The sequence below is a fragment of the Enoplosus armatus genome, chromosome 5 (assembly GCF_043641665.1).
Source record: "Enoplosus armatus isolate fEnoArm2 chromosome 5, fEnoArm2.hap1, whole genome shotgun sequence".
Lineage (NCBI taxonomy): Eukaryota > Metazoa > Chordata > Actinopteri > Centrarchiformes > Enoplosidae > Enoplosus > Enoplosus armatus.
The window spans coordinates 17915875-17933504 of NC_092184.1; the positions used below are offsets into that span (position 1 = coordinate 17915875).

General features: G+C 41.6%; 1 protein-coding gene across 1 annotated transcript; it reads left to right on the top strand.

Annotated features, from left to right (window-relative positions):
• Positions 1-12489: 12489 nt before the first annotated feature.
• On the top strand, positions 12490-16082 carry tyr (tyrosinase). The gene is made up of 5 exons (XM_070905401.1): positions 12490-13317; positions 14081-14297; positions 15079-15226; positions 15564-15745; positions 15835-16082. Exons 1-5 carry the CDS (start codon positions 12490-12492, stop codon positions 16080-16082), a joined length of 1623 nt encoding a protein of 540 aa, XP_070761502.1.
• Positions 16083-17630: the final 1548 nt, after the last annotated feature.

Here is a 17630-nt window from a genome sequence, read left to right on the forward strand (position 1 = left end):
CTCTCTGTTTCATTAGTGCTGACACACTGTTTAATGTGTTGAGAAAGCATTTAATTTACTGCACATTAAAAGGGGATAATAACAATTACAATTTATTGAAAAGAATCCCTGGTACGCTAACACATTTATTTTCTCTATCTTGTTCTGTGTGACGCACAGACATTTGTGTTTGTAATTAATGATGGGGCAGGGGGCAGCATCTGGAGTTTTCAACATAGATTGAAGCTGCTCTTTTCATCATCGGAGCAGCTTGACTTTGACTGTGAAAACTGTACTGGCTGCATATTTTGACTGGTTAAATTAGGAGGGGAGTATCCTAAAACACATATACATCAGGACACACACTGGCCGCAATTATTCACCACACACATTCACACACATATACAGTATATGCTAATGGTAAATGCTGGCACCTTGTATGCCCTACACTAATAGATGTGCATTCACCCACATTATTTTAAGAGAGAAGATTATCTTTCTTCTATCACCCTCTTGACGTGTGCTCTTCTCTCAGTGCTCTACCAGCAGACAATGTAAAGATAAAAGGAGTACCAGCATAAGTGTTTTGACATGTATAATAGGCTTCACACATCTTTACATAATAAAGCAAGTCAGTGTCTTTCTGTGAACATAAGACATACCACCATCTGGTTATTGTAGAAAACTCAGGGGCATGAATGTTCAATAGAAATACAGAGCAAAGAGGCACCATCAACAGATACCACATCATAGTGTTTCTCAAATTATGTGCTGGCAACTAAAATGGGTCATGCTGCTTTTTCTGTTGTGTACACAATTTAAGGAAGCAGCAATATTTCGGGAAGCTTCAGTTATTCAGGGAAGGTTTTTGCTGACTGGGCATGTGACAATGAGTCTCCATGTGCCTCTTGTTCCCGAGTGGACAGAGGTACTATTTTTTGCACCTGAGCCCCATGAAACAACATGTTTCACAACAAGGTTTATTTTCTTCATCACTAATTGCTGCCTTGTTTCTAGAATGATCGAAGCGCCAGGAGCTGTCCCTTGTGCTCAGATGACGGATATCGGTAAGGCTAGGAGACGTCAGCACTCAACATTCAGATTTGTACTTTCATAGTTTTCCATAGTAAGTGACACCTCTTGTGTTACATCTTCCCTGACTGCTACAGCTAATTAGATTTGTCAGATGTCAGTCAGTCTACATATTTGTCAATGTCAATAAATAAATAAGGTATGACACTGAATGACCTTATCGGACAATAAAGGGCATGAAGATGTCAAACACCATCAGAATTTCTATGAACCCAATTCACTAGTGACAAAGCCAATACCTACATCAGATCAGACATCCAACAAGTATGTCACTGTAAACGTGCTGCTTAATACAGTTGACTATAGCTCACCTCCCTATGGGGTCTCAATAATGCACATATAGTCGTGTCCGTGCCAACACACTAACGACTTCACCTGCTGCAGCGGCACATCAGACAATGAATGACAGAGCTATGCCTGCATAACTCCCCCAAACAAGCTCTGACCTTAAATCACTTCATTCTGAAATGTTTCAACAGAGACTTGCAGCCTACACACAATCGTCGGTTTTCAGCGACCTCGTTGTACTTTCATTCATTTCTTTATATATATTGTGGTTTCGTTGGTGTTCCTACAGTGTCCCTAAAATGAATTCACTGACTCGTGATATTTTGTACACCCTTAATTAATCACTGACACACACGTACAGCGTCTGGTCAAACTGCCTCTCTCCAAGGAGAAATAACATCCAGAGACAACAACAATGACTGGCGCAGCGCTGCATCCGTCAACCGCAATGGGAGATCAGAGTCCATCATTTGCACCGAATCAAACACACACGCACACGATTTTATTACAAGCGAATGGTGCAAAGCATGACAGAGACACTGTCTGAAATGAACATGGCTACAGCATGCACCGATGAAAACCAGGTTTCTGATCCCTCTCTGTCTTATTGGCATGACTGTGTCTCCTATACATCAGTGCAACTGGCTGCTGTCTATAACTAGGTTACATCGTTACGGGATATATAACCTTACAATATAATTCAAGGATAACTAGTCCAGATGTAACTGCAAGTAAGTCCCTTTAGGAATATTGCAAGAACAGTAGGTGAATAGCAAAGTGCGACAAAATCACTCTGAGCAGAATATAAAATAGGGTGGACAGGATAAGTCTCTGTTGACATAGCTTGATCTTTCATTAAAGGGTATATATCTGCAACAGTAAGCCTTACCTTATAGGAACCTATACGTCTCCCTGACGTCGCCGGCGCGGTCCCGCTTGATAATTAGGTTGCAAGTCACAATCACAGAGAAAAGATACTGCCGATCATGTGTAGTCCAATGTCAAACACACCGGAGCTGCCTCTGATTGCTGTGCAGCTTCCGAGCTTCCTCCGTTTTCTAGTCACGCACACCTGAGCCTCTCTCCAAACACCTCTCTCCTTCATCCCACCCCTTTTCCTCTCCTCTGCTTCCTCAGCCCCTCTCTCCGCACATCTCTTTCTCCACACGCCCCCATCCCATCCCACCTTTCTGCTAGTCTTTTTCCCCCCTCTCATCTACCCCTCTGCAACTCTCCATCTCTATATGTTATTCCTCCAGTCCTATTCCCCTCTCCCCTAATTTTCCCTCTTTCCAATTTTACAAAACACTTTTTCACTTTACTGTTGAGTTACGCTCTACAGAATGTTCCTATGGGTCGCTCAATTTGTGTTATTTTTTTTTACATTTCTTTCACCTCGTCTATCTTGCCTTATCCTCCTGTCCTCCGTCTCACGTCTTCCTGCCTGATGTGTGAGAAGTGAGGACAAACTGGGAAAACCTTGCTCGAAAGAATATACAAGCTAGCAGCTGGTCTGCAGACTACTATTAAAAGAAACAGTTCCCCAACAACAGCGTTCTGGGGTGTCTAACGTTAGCTATGCTAATTGTCTTGTCCTTAGCTTAGCCTATTTCTTAGCTTAATATAATAAACCATCGCTTAAACAATAAGCCAAATGTCTTAAGCCAATCAATTTGGGCTTCTCCCGTTTATGATATGCGCATTTTGGCAGCCGAATTCTTCGGCGTTAGCCTAGCTAAACTATGGCTCAACTAACGTTAGTCTACGTTGCTAAGCGACGCACAGCGCTAATGTGCCCAAAGTCTGTTTCTCCATATATTTGTGCTTCCCCTTCCCCCGAATCCCCCCCCCCCCCCCAAACCGCAGTAAGTCGTCTTCCACGATGCTTAACCTCAACCCAACGTTAGCTTTACGACAACCAGCATCTCTACAACGCCTTCAGTGGGCAGGGTTACGCTACGCAACACTAGTGAACGTAAGGGAGACACTATTTGAAGGGGCGGCGGACTTCGGCATAACACCTGTACAGGGTTCGCGCGTGATTCAGCCAATCAGAGCCGAGGATCGTTTCTCGTCTGTCACGTTCTCTGTAATTGAAATGTGATTTATTGGCATGACCTAGCCTATTGCCAAAGCGTGCCGTGCAAGCCTTAATTATGAGCACCTTAAAGGTTGACAAATTTTGTTTTATTTTATTGTGTAAGTCGGGTAGCCTATATTAAGTCATGGCAGCAGAGAGGGACCAGCCAGATAGAGACATACAGAGAAACAGCGAAAACTGTGCAGCGTGATGGTCAAACCGAGCTTATTGATTTGTGTGACTAGTGTTTATCTGTCTCTGTCTGCTTCTCTCTGTCTCTCCACACGTTTTCCCCATTTCCCTCGTGTCATACCACTCGGCTGTCTCTATTCCTCTGTTGGTCCCTCTGCCTTTTACCTCGACATCAAATCCTGCACTCACAATTTTCAATTTAAATACTGATAGAAGGACGCAAAGCCTGTAAATTGCAAATAGAGGCCTACAGTATAAGTAGCTCTTCTCCATGAGTTACAGGCATAATGTGTAGCATGAAGGTGGACTGTCTGTAGGCTATCTCTCTCCTCTGAACAAATAGACATCAGAGGTGCCACTGTGGGCTGGGATAACGATGCAGTGGAGGAGATCGATAACATTTGAAGTTTCATAGCGGTCACAGGAGTAAAGAGCCATTAACCTACACAGCTTCGCCTGGCGTCCAACGTAATGACCCACCGAGATCAAATCATTAAAGATAAAAAATCAATACAAATCTAATGGAAACATCCTGCTCCCACTGCAAACGTCTCCAGCCATATAACACTGACAATGACTGCCACTGCCAGCAACGACGGGCTATTTTATTTATTTTTTCATTGGCATGGCAACTTTTAATTTCATTTAATTCAATTTAAGTTTTATAATTAGGCCTATTCTTATTTGATTTTAATTAGTAATTTAATTATATTATATTATTTTGTTGTATTTCATTACATTATTCAATCAATACAGACGCCTGCCAAGATATACAGTAGCCTACAATGCAATACAAAATGATACATGGTATTATGGGTAGCCTATATGATGGAAACCTCTCTTCCCCTATTCAACTCTGGGGAATTTGTTTGGAAATGTGACTCAGTGTATGACAGCAAATGGGCTAAACAAAAAAAAGAAGAAAAAAAGAAAGAAAGACTATACAATACCAAACCACTAACGTTAATCTCGAAGTAGAAGGAATTATGTATATCATATATATGGATATCATTTGTGCTATTAGGTCGCCATCAGCTCTCAGCGAGTAGCCTACCAAAGACACAGTGTCTCACGGGACTATTATAGAAGTGATTGTTTGTAATAGGTTTACTTCTACACACTGTAGGCCTAAAATACGTAAAGGGGGTTATCTGAGGAAGCGTCCCCGTGTTGTAATCACTTTGAGGCGCATTCCCATACATGAACTTGGCAGATTTAGGAAAAAGATAAATGCCTGAGATAAGTGCCTTTACCCGGTCCTGCCACTATTTCCTTCCATGAATGGAAAACAAGGGAAGTCAAGAGTCACATACCTTTGCTTGCAGTACAGGTGAATGCCCCTGGAGAAACACAGCATCCCTCACGCGTCCATCAGAGCATCATGCAGGCTGTGGGTAATCTACTTTTTCACTATGGCAACAAATAAACCCCCTGTCCTCTCTCTCTCCGCCGCGCCACGCGCTCCAATGAGGAGGCTGCGTTCGCGTCACAGGTCATCCTCTCTCTCTCCCTCTCTCTCCCTCTCTCTCTCTCTCTCTCTCTCTCTCTCCATATCACACCTACCTCCAAGATACCATCTGGAGATAGATACTGATAGAGAGTAGCCCGAGAGGAAGGATGGGAGATCGAGGGAGAGACAGGGAGAGGGGGGAGTATGGGATAGAAGGGGGGGTTTAGAGCTTGGCTATGACAAGGCTTGGATTAATTTGCCAGCCAAATGCATTTGGGATTAGTAGACCATTAAAAGAGCATAGACATACACAGGCGAGCACACACACAACTACACACATTCACACAGTGTCTTTCTCACACACACGAGGCTTTAGCTGATGCAGTGATAGCCTTACTAACCCTGACCTCTATCTCTCTCACACTCTGTCTCTGTTTCACTTTTCTGAGCTAGTTTTGACACAAACAAACAAACGTGCTAACAGGCAAACATTCTAGTCCACATGCATAAATAAGCAGACTTTCTCTCTCTCTCTCTCTCTCTCTCTCTCAGTGTGTGTCTGCTGGTAGAAATAATGTGCGTTGAGGTAGCAAACCTATATCCCACTTTTTACATTTCCAAGAGCCAAAACAAAACTAATGACAGTAAAAATCTCAAAAGCTGAATTACCAACTACTACAGGGCCCCAGACCCTCAGGGGCCCCAAAGACCCCAGATTGACTTTAGTGGCAATTAGCTGTTGGTGATTTGATTAACTGTTCAAGGGCCTTGAGGCAATTACTGCATTTTGTACCCCCTTTTTTTTTTTTTACCTTTTTCACATTGAGATCTTGAAAAGGGGCCATGTTTCAAAATCTACTTTTAATACTTTTAATATCCCAGTTGATATTATGCCTGCCTGTTGTATATTCTTAAATAAATTTGCATTCAATCAACCTGTAATCAAACCAAGTAATCCAGTCCTGAAAAAGACAAATTGCAGCATGTACATTATATGATCATGTATATTACTGTTATGATGAAAATCAAGCTAGATTGGTTTTAAAAGAAGACACGGGATATGTCGAAACCTGTAGAGTTCAGTTGCAACTAAGTAACCACGTGTGATGATGTCCCATAAATGAGGGACAGTAAAGCCGGCCCAAATCAAGAGCTGGATCCTCTGAAGGACACAGTCCACAAAGGTGGGCGCTTTAGGGGACCTGATGACCAGACTGTACCTGCCCTTCCTCTTCAGACTGTGTAGTCTCACAGGATGCTTCCATCCATATAACTTCCACTTGTCTGTAGTTCTTTCATTAACATCATAATCAGGCTACTAACAAGAACACTGGAATTTATGACTAATTTCAAATGTTTTTCATTGATCCATTTCATTGATTATGTCATGTATTAACTGAGGACCACATGAGCACATATATGGCACAAACAACATGCTCGACAATCATTTGACAGCACCTTTAAACAATTGATTAAGGGATACCGATGGCTGCATTCATTCACCGGATGTTTACTGCAGATTCAGGAAAAAGAAGTTGGCATTTCTTGGATGGGACAGCTTTGTTGATGCATTGCGACACATTTGGTGTTAAAATGCAGACTTTGGAGGATCCAGCCTCAGAGTTCAGATGCAGCATAATCCTTCATCTGCTCATAAATCCCAACTTTAAGCCTAAAAATGTACACTTGTCATAATCTTAGAGGTTAGATCAGGATCTTTATCTGATAAGAGACAGATGTTACTGGTTTGGTGTCTATCGGAGTATCTGCCTCAACATATAAATGGATGAATAGAATTCCCTTGATCTCACACATACATCAACAATGCACAGTGACTCCGACACACAGGAAGTTCTGTCTGCTGTCACATCACATCATGTACTTGATTTTCTAAACAGAGCTGTTTAAGACGGATGAAATGCCAGAATGATCTGGGGTCACATTTCCATGGCAACCCTTCATTGTTGTAAAACAGAAAATCAACAAGCAGCCAATGGATCAGCTCAATTTCTCTCGTTTGATGGCAGTCAAACTCTCTCTCCCTCTCCCTCTCTCACACACACACACACACAAACACACAAATCCAACTCATTAATCACTAAGAAGGACACTTGAAGCTTGACTGAGGCAAATTTGGATCAATAAATGCATTAATAATGAAACATGTGATAGAGCAGAGTGTACCAAGTCATGGAGAATTGGATTGAAAGGTATGATGGATGAAAATCATCCAGTCGCCAGGCTGCATGTGCTTAATCTGACACTGTTAAGCAGAGTGTGTGGGCTACAGTGGAGCACATCACATAGCGACAGGTCCCCTGGTTGGAAGAAAATAAGATTACAGTGACAAAGCAACGGCTACAAGGACACCATATAACACATACCTGCACTCAGTGTGTGTGTGTGTGTTTGTGTATAACCTGTGTTCTACTATGTACAAGTGTGCAGCACAAATAAACATCTATAGGGTAAAATTCTCTTTTTACCACACTCCTCCGCAAATCACAAGCACAACAGAGTCAGTGTCACAGTCGGCAAATCAATTATTCAATGGCATTTCAAAATAACAGTGGATACCCATGGTTGCCATAGACACATAGCTGATTTCCAGGGTTGTCACTTGACTGTGATATTCCCACTCTAAGTAGGACAAATAGAGAAAAAAGCTACAACCGCATAATGCCAACAGAGAAACAAGAATGTCAGTTATGAAACATTCACTCAAGATTGGGGCTTTAATGTCGCTCATCTGTTTTAAGTGAACTAAACAACAAGAATGTGATATGTGGTAAATATTCACCCTCTGGTGTTTAATTCCTAATAAGCCTAATCGTCTTGATTATGTTGCTCAAGTCATCATGAGGTATTTACACTTACTGAATATTTCATGATTTACATGTACAAGTACTGCATACTATGTATAGTATATCTTAAAATGCCTAACATGTCTCAAACACATTTTAAACACCCTTACCAGTTGGTTGAAATAATGTCACCACCTGCCATTAAAAAACAACTTTCATGTGACATTTTGACTCACAAGGCAGATCTGTCCATCTGCTTCAACAATATGCAACTTGACTGCAAAATGTAGTTGAAATGCACTGTAATCAAGTGAAAAAGCCTTAACTCATTGGCAGATTTATACCTGATTATAAAATTATTGCGAGATAAAATGACAAGCCCACTGGATCAGATGTGGTTTAGTATGTAATACAACATAACACTGTTTATTTATCACATTTTAAGCAGAGAAATGCAAATGTAATGCATTTTAAAAAGAGAGTATGTCCTCAGATCCTCCAGCAGGATGTTGCAGCGTCTGGGTGCATACAAACTAAAAGCAGTCTCAGTGTCGATGTTAACTGTCAGCACAGGTTGACAAGCTGTCATAGTGTCTCTGACTACCAGGACGCCCTGATAACAGGGACAACACACAAACTGGGGATGCTGCAGCAGTACGTGAATTTTACCCTGCAGAAATTCAACCACAAAATGTACAAAGTCCCAGTGAAAAGACACTATACAAACTAGCCTTTTATCTTAGGGCTGCAACAAATCATTATTTTTTATTATTGAATCATCTGGTTGTTTTTCTCAATTAATCGTTTAGTCAATAGAAGTCAATTAGTCAATCAGAAAAAAAATGCCTATCGTAGTATTTAGTTTACTGTCATAAGGGCCAAAGAAAACCAGAAAATATCCACATTTTGAGGAAGTGGAACCTGTGAAATGTAGCCACTGTCTGCCTCACTCTCTGTCTAGATGCAGATGAGGGTCCACAGGGTCACAGGTCAGGAGGTCAAACCCTCCGACCTTCTCTGATTCAGAGCCACACACATCTGAAGCACGTCTTATTGCCTCCAGTACAAACACACACACACACACACACACACACACTCATGATCAACACAGAGTTACACCAACACTTTTTCCCCTCCATCACTGCTGTCATGTGAGCCAGCTGTTCACCAGTTCAGCTCCACCTGTTCTCACGATTGCACTGAAAAGCAATGTTCTAATTTTCAAGCTGATTTTCAGATTTTCTAGGTAAGAGACAAATTATCTCCTCAAGCAACAAGGCGCAAATTATATCTCTTCCCCGTAGTGGCAATCAGGAAGATTCATCTTTCATCTGTACAGGGTGGCGGGATGGATTTTAATATGAATAAGCTTTCTGAAATTAAAGAAAAAAACAAGTCAAATAACCCTAAGAAAAACCACCAGCTGGTCAGATCATCAGTATTCTCCCTCCTCTCCTGTCTCATTACGACTGAGGAAGAAACTCGTACTGCGTGCAATAACCATGCTGTGACAGGCAGTCGCCCTGTGGCGCCCTTCTTCTTCAGGCAATAAACGGGTCATGCTGCCCTCTTGTGTCTGCTTCTGACAAAAGTTTTATGAGAAAAGTCTCAAACGGGCGTCATCCCGAAATCTTTACTAGAAATACTAGAAACTAGATGTCACTTGGCTTTTGAACTATCCAGCAGTTACTCGGGTGAACTGCTGCAACTTGAGAGCCTTACAGAAGGTGAACTTCTCAGTAAGTTCAGAGATAAGGCCTTTCTCTCTCTCTCTCTCTCTCTCACTCACACACACACACACACACACTGTCTGCGTGTGTCTCTCTCAGAGGAGCCCTGCGGACAGGTTCATCCTGTGATGGTCATTCCTGTGCGCTCCACTGCGCTGCTGCAGCGGGATAAGCTGCACCCCGTGCCTGGCTACGGCAGCATGTGACCGGCTTGTGATCTCGAGGTTTGCGCAGATGACTGTCTGCCCTGAGCCCGACTGTACCAGTCTGCAGAACCTGAGGAGGGAAAGCATACGAGGGGGAGGGAAACAAATCTCTCTCACTCTCTCTCTTCCCAGTAGATTCCACATATTGTACATTCTTGTATTGTGCAGATGATCGTCACGCTGTACCATGAGGTACAGATGATGAGGACACTGTCAAAGACTCCGTTATTTTGTAATGTGTGATAATGTTATAAAAAACGTGTTTCTTAAAGCATTTTGTAACTGTGTTGTAAATTTGTTACATTCGTATTGTATATATTATCATTAATTGTATAAACAATAACAACGTTATTGCCACATGATCACCAGCGGTTTACTGTAACTACAGTGAGTACAGTTACTGAAGTAGCTACTATACTGAAGTACAATTTTAGGGTACTTGTACTTTAATATTTAAATGTTATGCTACGTTATACTTCTACTTCACGACATTTTAGAGATAATTATTGTACTTTTTGATCCTCTACATTTATTTGCGAAAGCTACTATTTATACAAAACGTCATCAGATTATAAAATATGCAGCATTTTTTAGACTAACTACCAACAGTTAATAAAGTAGTTATTGGTAGCTTTGCCTCCACCAGTTACAATATAATATAATATATAATATATAATATTGTCACACTGACTAAGTTTTACTTTTTGTATTTTAAATACATTTTCTGTCAAAGTAAGACTTTGAACATAACACATAGATGTTTACTTGTAGTACAGTATTTGTAAATTGAGGTATTGCTACATTTACTTATAAGAACTCTTTCAACCACTGATAATCACCATGATATTTTAATGACATAGTTGTCTTTGCATAACACCATGAAAGCCTTCAATTCACAGAACCCTGTGATGACGTCTCTACAAAGCAGCCATAATTGCTTTGTACTCTTTTTATCAAAGAGAATTAAAGCTTTGCACTGTAAATGTTAAAACAAATACTGTATAATACTTTGTCCACTGACAGATGGTTTATATACGTTTTCCAAAACATCATTGGTTTAGATTTTCTTTTTCCATTCCTGTAAATGCTGCCTGCAACATAAACTGCTTCTCAACTCAATTTCCAGTCCTTTATATAAAGCAATAAAAACTTTACCAGAAAAAAAGCCAATGATGGAATATGAGATGTTTTGACTGTTTATTCTCAAAGTGGTCTCGATTCTGTTAATCTAAGCAGAACACACAAGCTACAGCCAGGGTTTATTGAAGTTTTGAATATTAAATTCTATCAAATGTTCCTCTTGTTGTCTGTTTTGTTTATTTTATGGCTCTGCTTAGACGGATATTATCCATTTTCTGGAGCTTTGTTGTTCACAGGCAGCTCTGGTGCCATAAACTTTTATGGTGAAATATTGAAAAATGAATACTTTCACAGTACAGTTCTGCCTGTCACAGCCCTCAAAGAATTTCATTGTTTAGCCACCACATTTTGTCACACACAATCTAGGTCATAGTCTAGGAAGTTACTTTACTCTATGTTTTGTCATTTAATATGTTTAACATGTTTCCCAGACTACTATTTTACTTATTTCTGATGCACCCCAATACAACCCGTCCTCAACAAGCAGACTTACATAATATAGATTCTGCTGCACTCTCTGCTACCACTGTTTCATCATCAGCTGAAAGAGAGGCAACATTATTCCTGCTGTCAGCACCCCAATTCAGAGGTTTTCCCCACCCTCCAGCAACGTACTGGCAAAGTCCAAAGGAGTGGATCCAATCAATATACTGATCAGCACTCCTTCAACCAGAGGAGAAACTAACCGAGAGTTTGCCCACACTGAAAACCTGCAGACTTTTAGTTCATTGTGGCACAAGATCTGATTCTCATTAATATACTGTGTAATGTTAGTTTTCCACCCCCTTATCTTCTGTTTCTTTTCCATCTCTCACTTTATCTGTTTCAACAGCACATGAACTGCACACTTGATCATGCATAAATTCCGGACCAGCCTTTGCCAAACACACACACACACATTTCTGCCTGAGGTATAGTGAAGCACAGGTCAGCTGGTCTCAAGACAAAATAAAAGAGTAATCGGGAATATTATCCTGAGCATGTGATGGCGTTTGAGTGCACATGCTTGCGTATTTATGTGTGTGTGTGTGTGTGTGTGTGTGTGTGTGTTACTGAGTGGTTGAGCTCACAATGAGATCACACACTTTGTCAGGGGACGGCCCCTAAAACGGCTCAATGAGTAGGGAGAGAACAACAGACTGCTGGCTGGGTGTAAGTGAGAGGTGGAAGGAGGTTTGGTAGAGGGTTAGATGGTAGCATGGAGGGGTAGAAAGTTTCAAGAACCTGCAAGCTGCTGTTTCTTTTTAAATAAGTTAGTAATTGGTTGCTTATATAAATACAGGTACCTAAAGAGTGTGTCGTTTTTCATTTACTCTTTAAGTCTACCGCAGAAGTCGTGTCTAGATCAAATCCTGTATTTCTCTGCATGTAGCCTACTAACTACAAGTAACTTTTTGGCAGTGAATCTCCTCCTCTGTGCTGCTTTCGCTGAGTCGAATCTTGGCATCAGGTTCTATTGTGTCCATCTTTTCAGCAGGACTTTACATTCCCACTGTGGTCGAGACTGGAGTTGCTCTGACTTTTCATCATGAGGAGCCTGTATGTATCTGTAGCTCTGCTGCAGCTCATTGGGACTTGTTTATGCCAGTTCCCTCGCCCATGTGCCAACTCAGAGGGACTACGGACCAAAGAGTGTTGCCCGGTGTGGGATGGTGACGGCTCAGCCTGCGGTGCCCTGTCAGGCCGAGGTTTTTGCACTGAGGTGGAGGTCTCAGATGAGCCCCATGGGCCCCAGTACCCACACAGAGGAATTGATGACAGAGAGCGCTGGCCTTTAGCCTTCTTCAACCGGACGTGTCGTTGTGCTGGAAACTATGGTGGTGTTAACTGTGGTGAATGCAGGTTTGGTTACTGGGGTTCAAACTGCGCTGAGTACAGGGAATCAGTGCGCAGGAACATCCTGACCCTGTCAGCTGCAGAGCAACAGAAGTTTATCTCTTATCTGAACCTGGCCAAGAACACCATCAGCAGCGACTACGTGATCTCCACAGCAACAAGAGCAGAGATGGGCGAAAATGGCGAGAACCCCATGTTCTCTGACATCAACACCTATGACCTGTTTGTCTGGATGCACTACTACGTGTCCCGGGACGCCTTCTTGGGAGGGCCAGGGAACGTATGGAGGGACATCGACTTTGCCCATGAATCTGCAGCATTTCTGCCATGGCACCGAGTCTATCTGCTTCACTGGGAGAATGAGATAAGGAAGCTGACGGGAGATTTCAACTTCACCATCCCATACTGGGACTGGAGGGATGCCCAGTCGTGTGAGGTGTGCACCGATGCTCTGATGGGCGGACGCAGCTCCTTCAATCCTAACCTCATCAGCCCTGCTTCAGTCTTCTCCTCATGGAAGGTAAGAACATTTGGTTGTCTCTCCCTAAGAGAGAAGAGTGTGTGCGTCTGAGTGAAAACATGCATGTCTAATGTGTAGATGTATGAGTAAATCTCTCTTATCCATTATTAAGAGACTGGAAATTCCTTTCCCCGACAAACAAACAAAGGCTTGTTTTATTTCCAATTCACTCTGCAGGTCTGTTGTTCTAAAGCTGGTTTAGCCTCTTAATCCAAAGAAATGAGAGATTTGGCTGGAAACACACAATTATTTAAGAATTCACTTGTTTAAGTGATCCAGCCAAGTGAAAATCCTACTTCAGAGGCTTTGTATCCACATCCCAGAAAATGTATCTAAGACAGCAACTTTATTATGAGTTTTTCAGAGAAATCCATCAGAAATGTTGTTGTAGTTTGTGTCTTGTATTTCAACTAAGAATCACTTTCCCCTACTGAGTTTAACATCATTCCATTTGACTTCACCAATACTTATTCATGCTTACACTCAAAATTAACACACGTCAGCCTGTTCAGGGTATATGTCATGATAGATTATACGAACAGCAGAATATTACGTTATTTACATTTAAAGTCCCTCATTCACAGTTAATAGAAGTAAATATGCCTGTATGAGAGCCATTTCACTAAACCCATATTGAAGGACGGAGCTTTATGAAGGTCTATAGGTTCTTTAACCACCACAGCAGCTCACTAAATGTATTTGTGTGTGTGTGTGTGTGTGTGTGTGTGTGTGTGTGTGTGTGTGTGTGTGTGTATGAGTGTAGGTGATCTGCACCCAGCCAGAGGAATACAACAGCCGAGAGGCATTGTGTAACGCTACCGGGGAGGGTCCACTGTTGCGTAACCCCGGCAACCATGATCCGAACCGCGTGCCACGACTCCCTACAACAGCTGATGTGGATTCCATTGTGGGCCTCCCCGATTATGAGACGGGACCCATGGACCGATTCTCCAACATGAGCTTCAGAAACACCATCGAGGGTAGGAGTGGGAGACACACACACACACACACACACACACACACACATTTGTATTACTGTACTTCCATGCTTAACCCATGTATCTGAGCCCAAGCCTTGGTCTAATTGGTCTAATCTAGTGAATGGGTTTTGGCTCATTTGGTCCACGCAATTGTAGAAATACAATTACGTGTGTGTGTGTGTGTGTGTGTGTGTGTGTGTCTGTGTGGATACATTCAAAGAGAAGCAAGCACACACACAGACATACAAACATAATGTAAATCTCTTAACAGTGAGACTTAAACACAAGCAGGAAGAAATATATGCACGCATGAAACTAAATCATCCTACTAAAACATGCCAATTTAAATCTTTCATATGGGACTGAGTAATTAATTTTTCTTGTTTATAAAAACTGTTTTAATTTAGCAATACGGTGTTGCTTGAGTCTAATATTTTTTGTCCACATTAGTGTCTAACTCAACTTACCTTAGGTTTATTTTCCACGAGCATCACTCAAAAAGAGTCACTTCTACTGTAAACTTCAGCTGGTCTTAAGCTAAATAAGTCCATTGCTTGTCAGTGTGCTAGACATCATCCATCTCAGTTATATCAAAAGCATCTCAAAGATGGGAGAAAGAGCACTTGAAACACAAGAAGTGAGTACATCCAACCTATTCAACTCTGTTAAAATGTCACATGTAGTTAACACAATCACGAATATCTCTCTTCTACTCATCTCCCTCCCTCGTGTAAACTGTTATCCCTCTCTCTTCTCTTTCGCATCTTCTTCCGTCCTGCAGGTTTTGCCAGTCCAGAGACAGGTATGGCAGTGCCAGGCCAGAGCACCATGCACAACGCCTTGCACGTCTTCATGAACGGCTCCATGTCCTCAGTGCAGGGTTCAGCCAACGACCCCATATTCCTGCTGCACCATGCCTTCATTGACAGGTACAAACTTGTCTTGCATTAAGGTTACAAAATGCTGACAATCACTTGTTTATGTTTACTGCAGAAAAAAATATTTACAAGTGGAAACTTTCTCTTATGGTGATGACGGTGAAGATTTTTACCTTTCTTATTTAACAATTTCTCCCTTTCTCCTTTTTTTCCCTCTATTTCTTTGTCTGTCTCTATCAACCTACCATTAAATGATTTCTCTATTCCTTTTCTATCTTTATCACATCCATCTTTATCCATCCTTGCCCTCCTCCCTCTTCCACCCCTCCCTCTTTTTCCTCTTATATCCTTCACTCCCCTTTATCTTTTTCTTACTTCCCTTCTCTAGCATCTTTGAGCGCTGGCTCAGGACCCACCAGCCTCTCCGGAGCAGCTACCCACGTGCCAATGCCCCCATTGGCCACAATGATGGTTACTACATGGTGCCCTTCCTGCCTCTATATAGAAACGGAGACTACTTCCTGTCCAACAAGGCTCTAGGATTTGAGTATGCCTACCTGTTGGACCCTGGTCAGTACAGAACAACAAACACGTCCAGTAAATGAGTGTTTCTACAACCTTTGTGTCAAACTGTCTCATTGTGTACATCTCCACTACAGGCCAGAGGTTTGTTCAGGAGTTCCTGACACCCTACCTCCAGCAGGCACAGGAGATCTGGCAGTGGCTCCTGGGAGCCGGGATCCTCGGGGCGCTGATCGCTGCAATCATTGCTGCACTGCTTGTTGTTGCAAGAAGGAAGTGGAAGCGTAACCAGAGGAGGAAGAGGGCGTCGAGCTACGGAGAGAGACAACCACTACTGCAAAGCAGCTCAGAGGAAGGTTCATCTTCATATCAGACTACTCTGTAACACACACAGACACTGTACATACAGCTGTATATGAATGTATGAATTATTAGGGACACTTGGTATTTCCACGCAGCAAATGAATCAAATGAATCCTGGTACAAGACTTCATCTGTTATTGATTTCCCTCAAGAAGTCTTTGTTTAAGTTTATAATGGTATCTAGCAGACAGTTGTGTGTGTTGTCCTTGAGATATTTACTGCTGAGGCTTTTGCAACCCAATACAATGGAGGTGAAGTGAATTTAATTTGTGGTGGTCATAGCACTGCAAAATATCAGCAACCTGTGAGAAACACTCTCACAGGTTTTAAAAAAAACATTTTGATTGCCTAAGTTTGTAGAATTTTTCAAACAATTTCAAACGTTTCCCAATGGGGTTTTTTTAAGCAATGGATTTGTATGGGGGATGTATTTGGGCAGTAACGGAAGACACAGTGGCAGAAATCTCAGCATATAAAACTTAACAGATTTGCATGGCTACTTATCACTAGCAGTATGTGAGATTTAGGTGAACTGACCCTTTGAGGTTTGAGACAATTTAAATGGAGATTATGGGCAAGGAGCAGGAAACCAGCATCAGGGAGATGTCCCTAATATTTTATACATTCAGTAGACACAGAAATATTTTTGTGTGACACACAAGCTGACAATGCAACACGTGTTCCAATGAAAATGTAAAGATTTACACACTACTACTCTATTTTCTTGTGGGTATTTGAATAGTGACTCATCTCAGATGAAAGAGTTCACCTTGGAGTACGGTTACTGTCTATTTCCACCAGCTACTCAGCAGTCAATGACAGCATCTGTGTTTGCAAAACAATGTGATGTGATGTGGATATTCCTTCCTTGGTAACCTTTTCTTGACTTCCCTCACTGATGCATATTACATAATTTATTATTTCATTGTATGGTACCTCATTCTGTTTACAAGACTCGTACTGTATGTAAATACTGTACTTTTACTAAAGTATGCAGAGTTAAATAGAATTCAACCGAACTGACTACAGCTCAAGGAAAAGTTAGAAGGACAGGACATATTTTACATAATTTAAATTCAGTCTGCTGTTCGGCAGCTGTCGAGACTGCTCAGGTTGTAAAAGTCACATTATTTACCCCCTCTCACTGAATAAATCAGTGTCAGAACAAAATTAAAGTCCTTGCACCCAAATGACCTTTTTTCTTCATTAGTGAAAATGCATTATTTCAGAATTTCTGGAGTAACTGAGAACCAAACTGCTTTTCTGGATGTAATTTAAACAGTATATGTACCCCTCTGTTGTGAATTTGTGTAGGTCAGAAAGGCCAAGTATGACAGATTTCCCTCATTTTAAACAGGTTACATAGAAGTGTCTTTGAGTGCCAAACTCTCCAACACACTATCTTGAGTGTGAGCTCTGGTGCTATAGGACCACAGTGTGCTATCAAGACTGTGATCTTTCACAAGCAAAGAAGGAAAGAAAATGAAATTGGTATCATGAAGATGAACTATGTGTTTGTACATGCTGCATAAAAATCAGACTTGATCCAAATCTGTTGGTTATGAAGAAA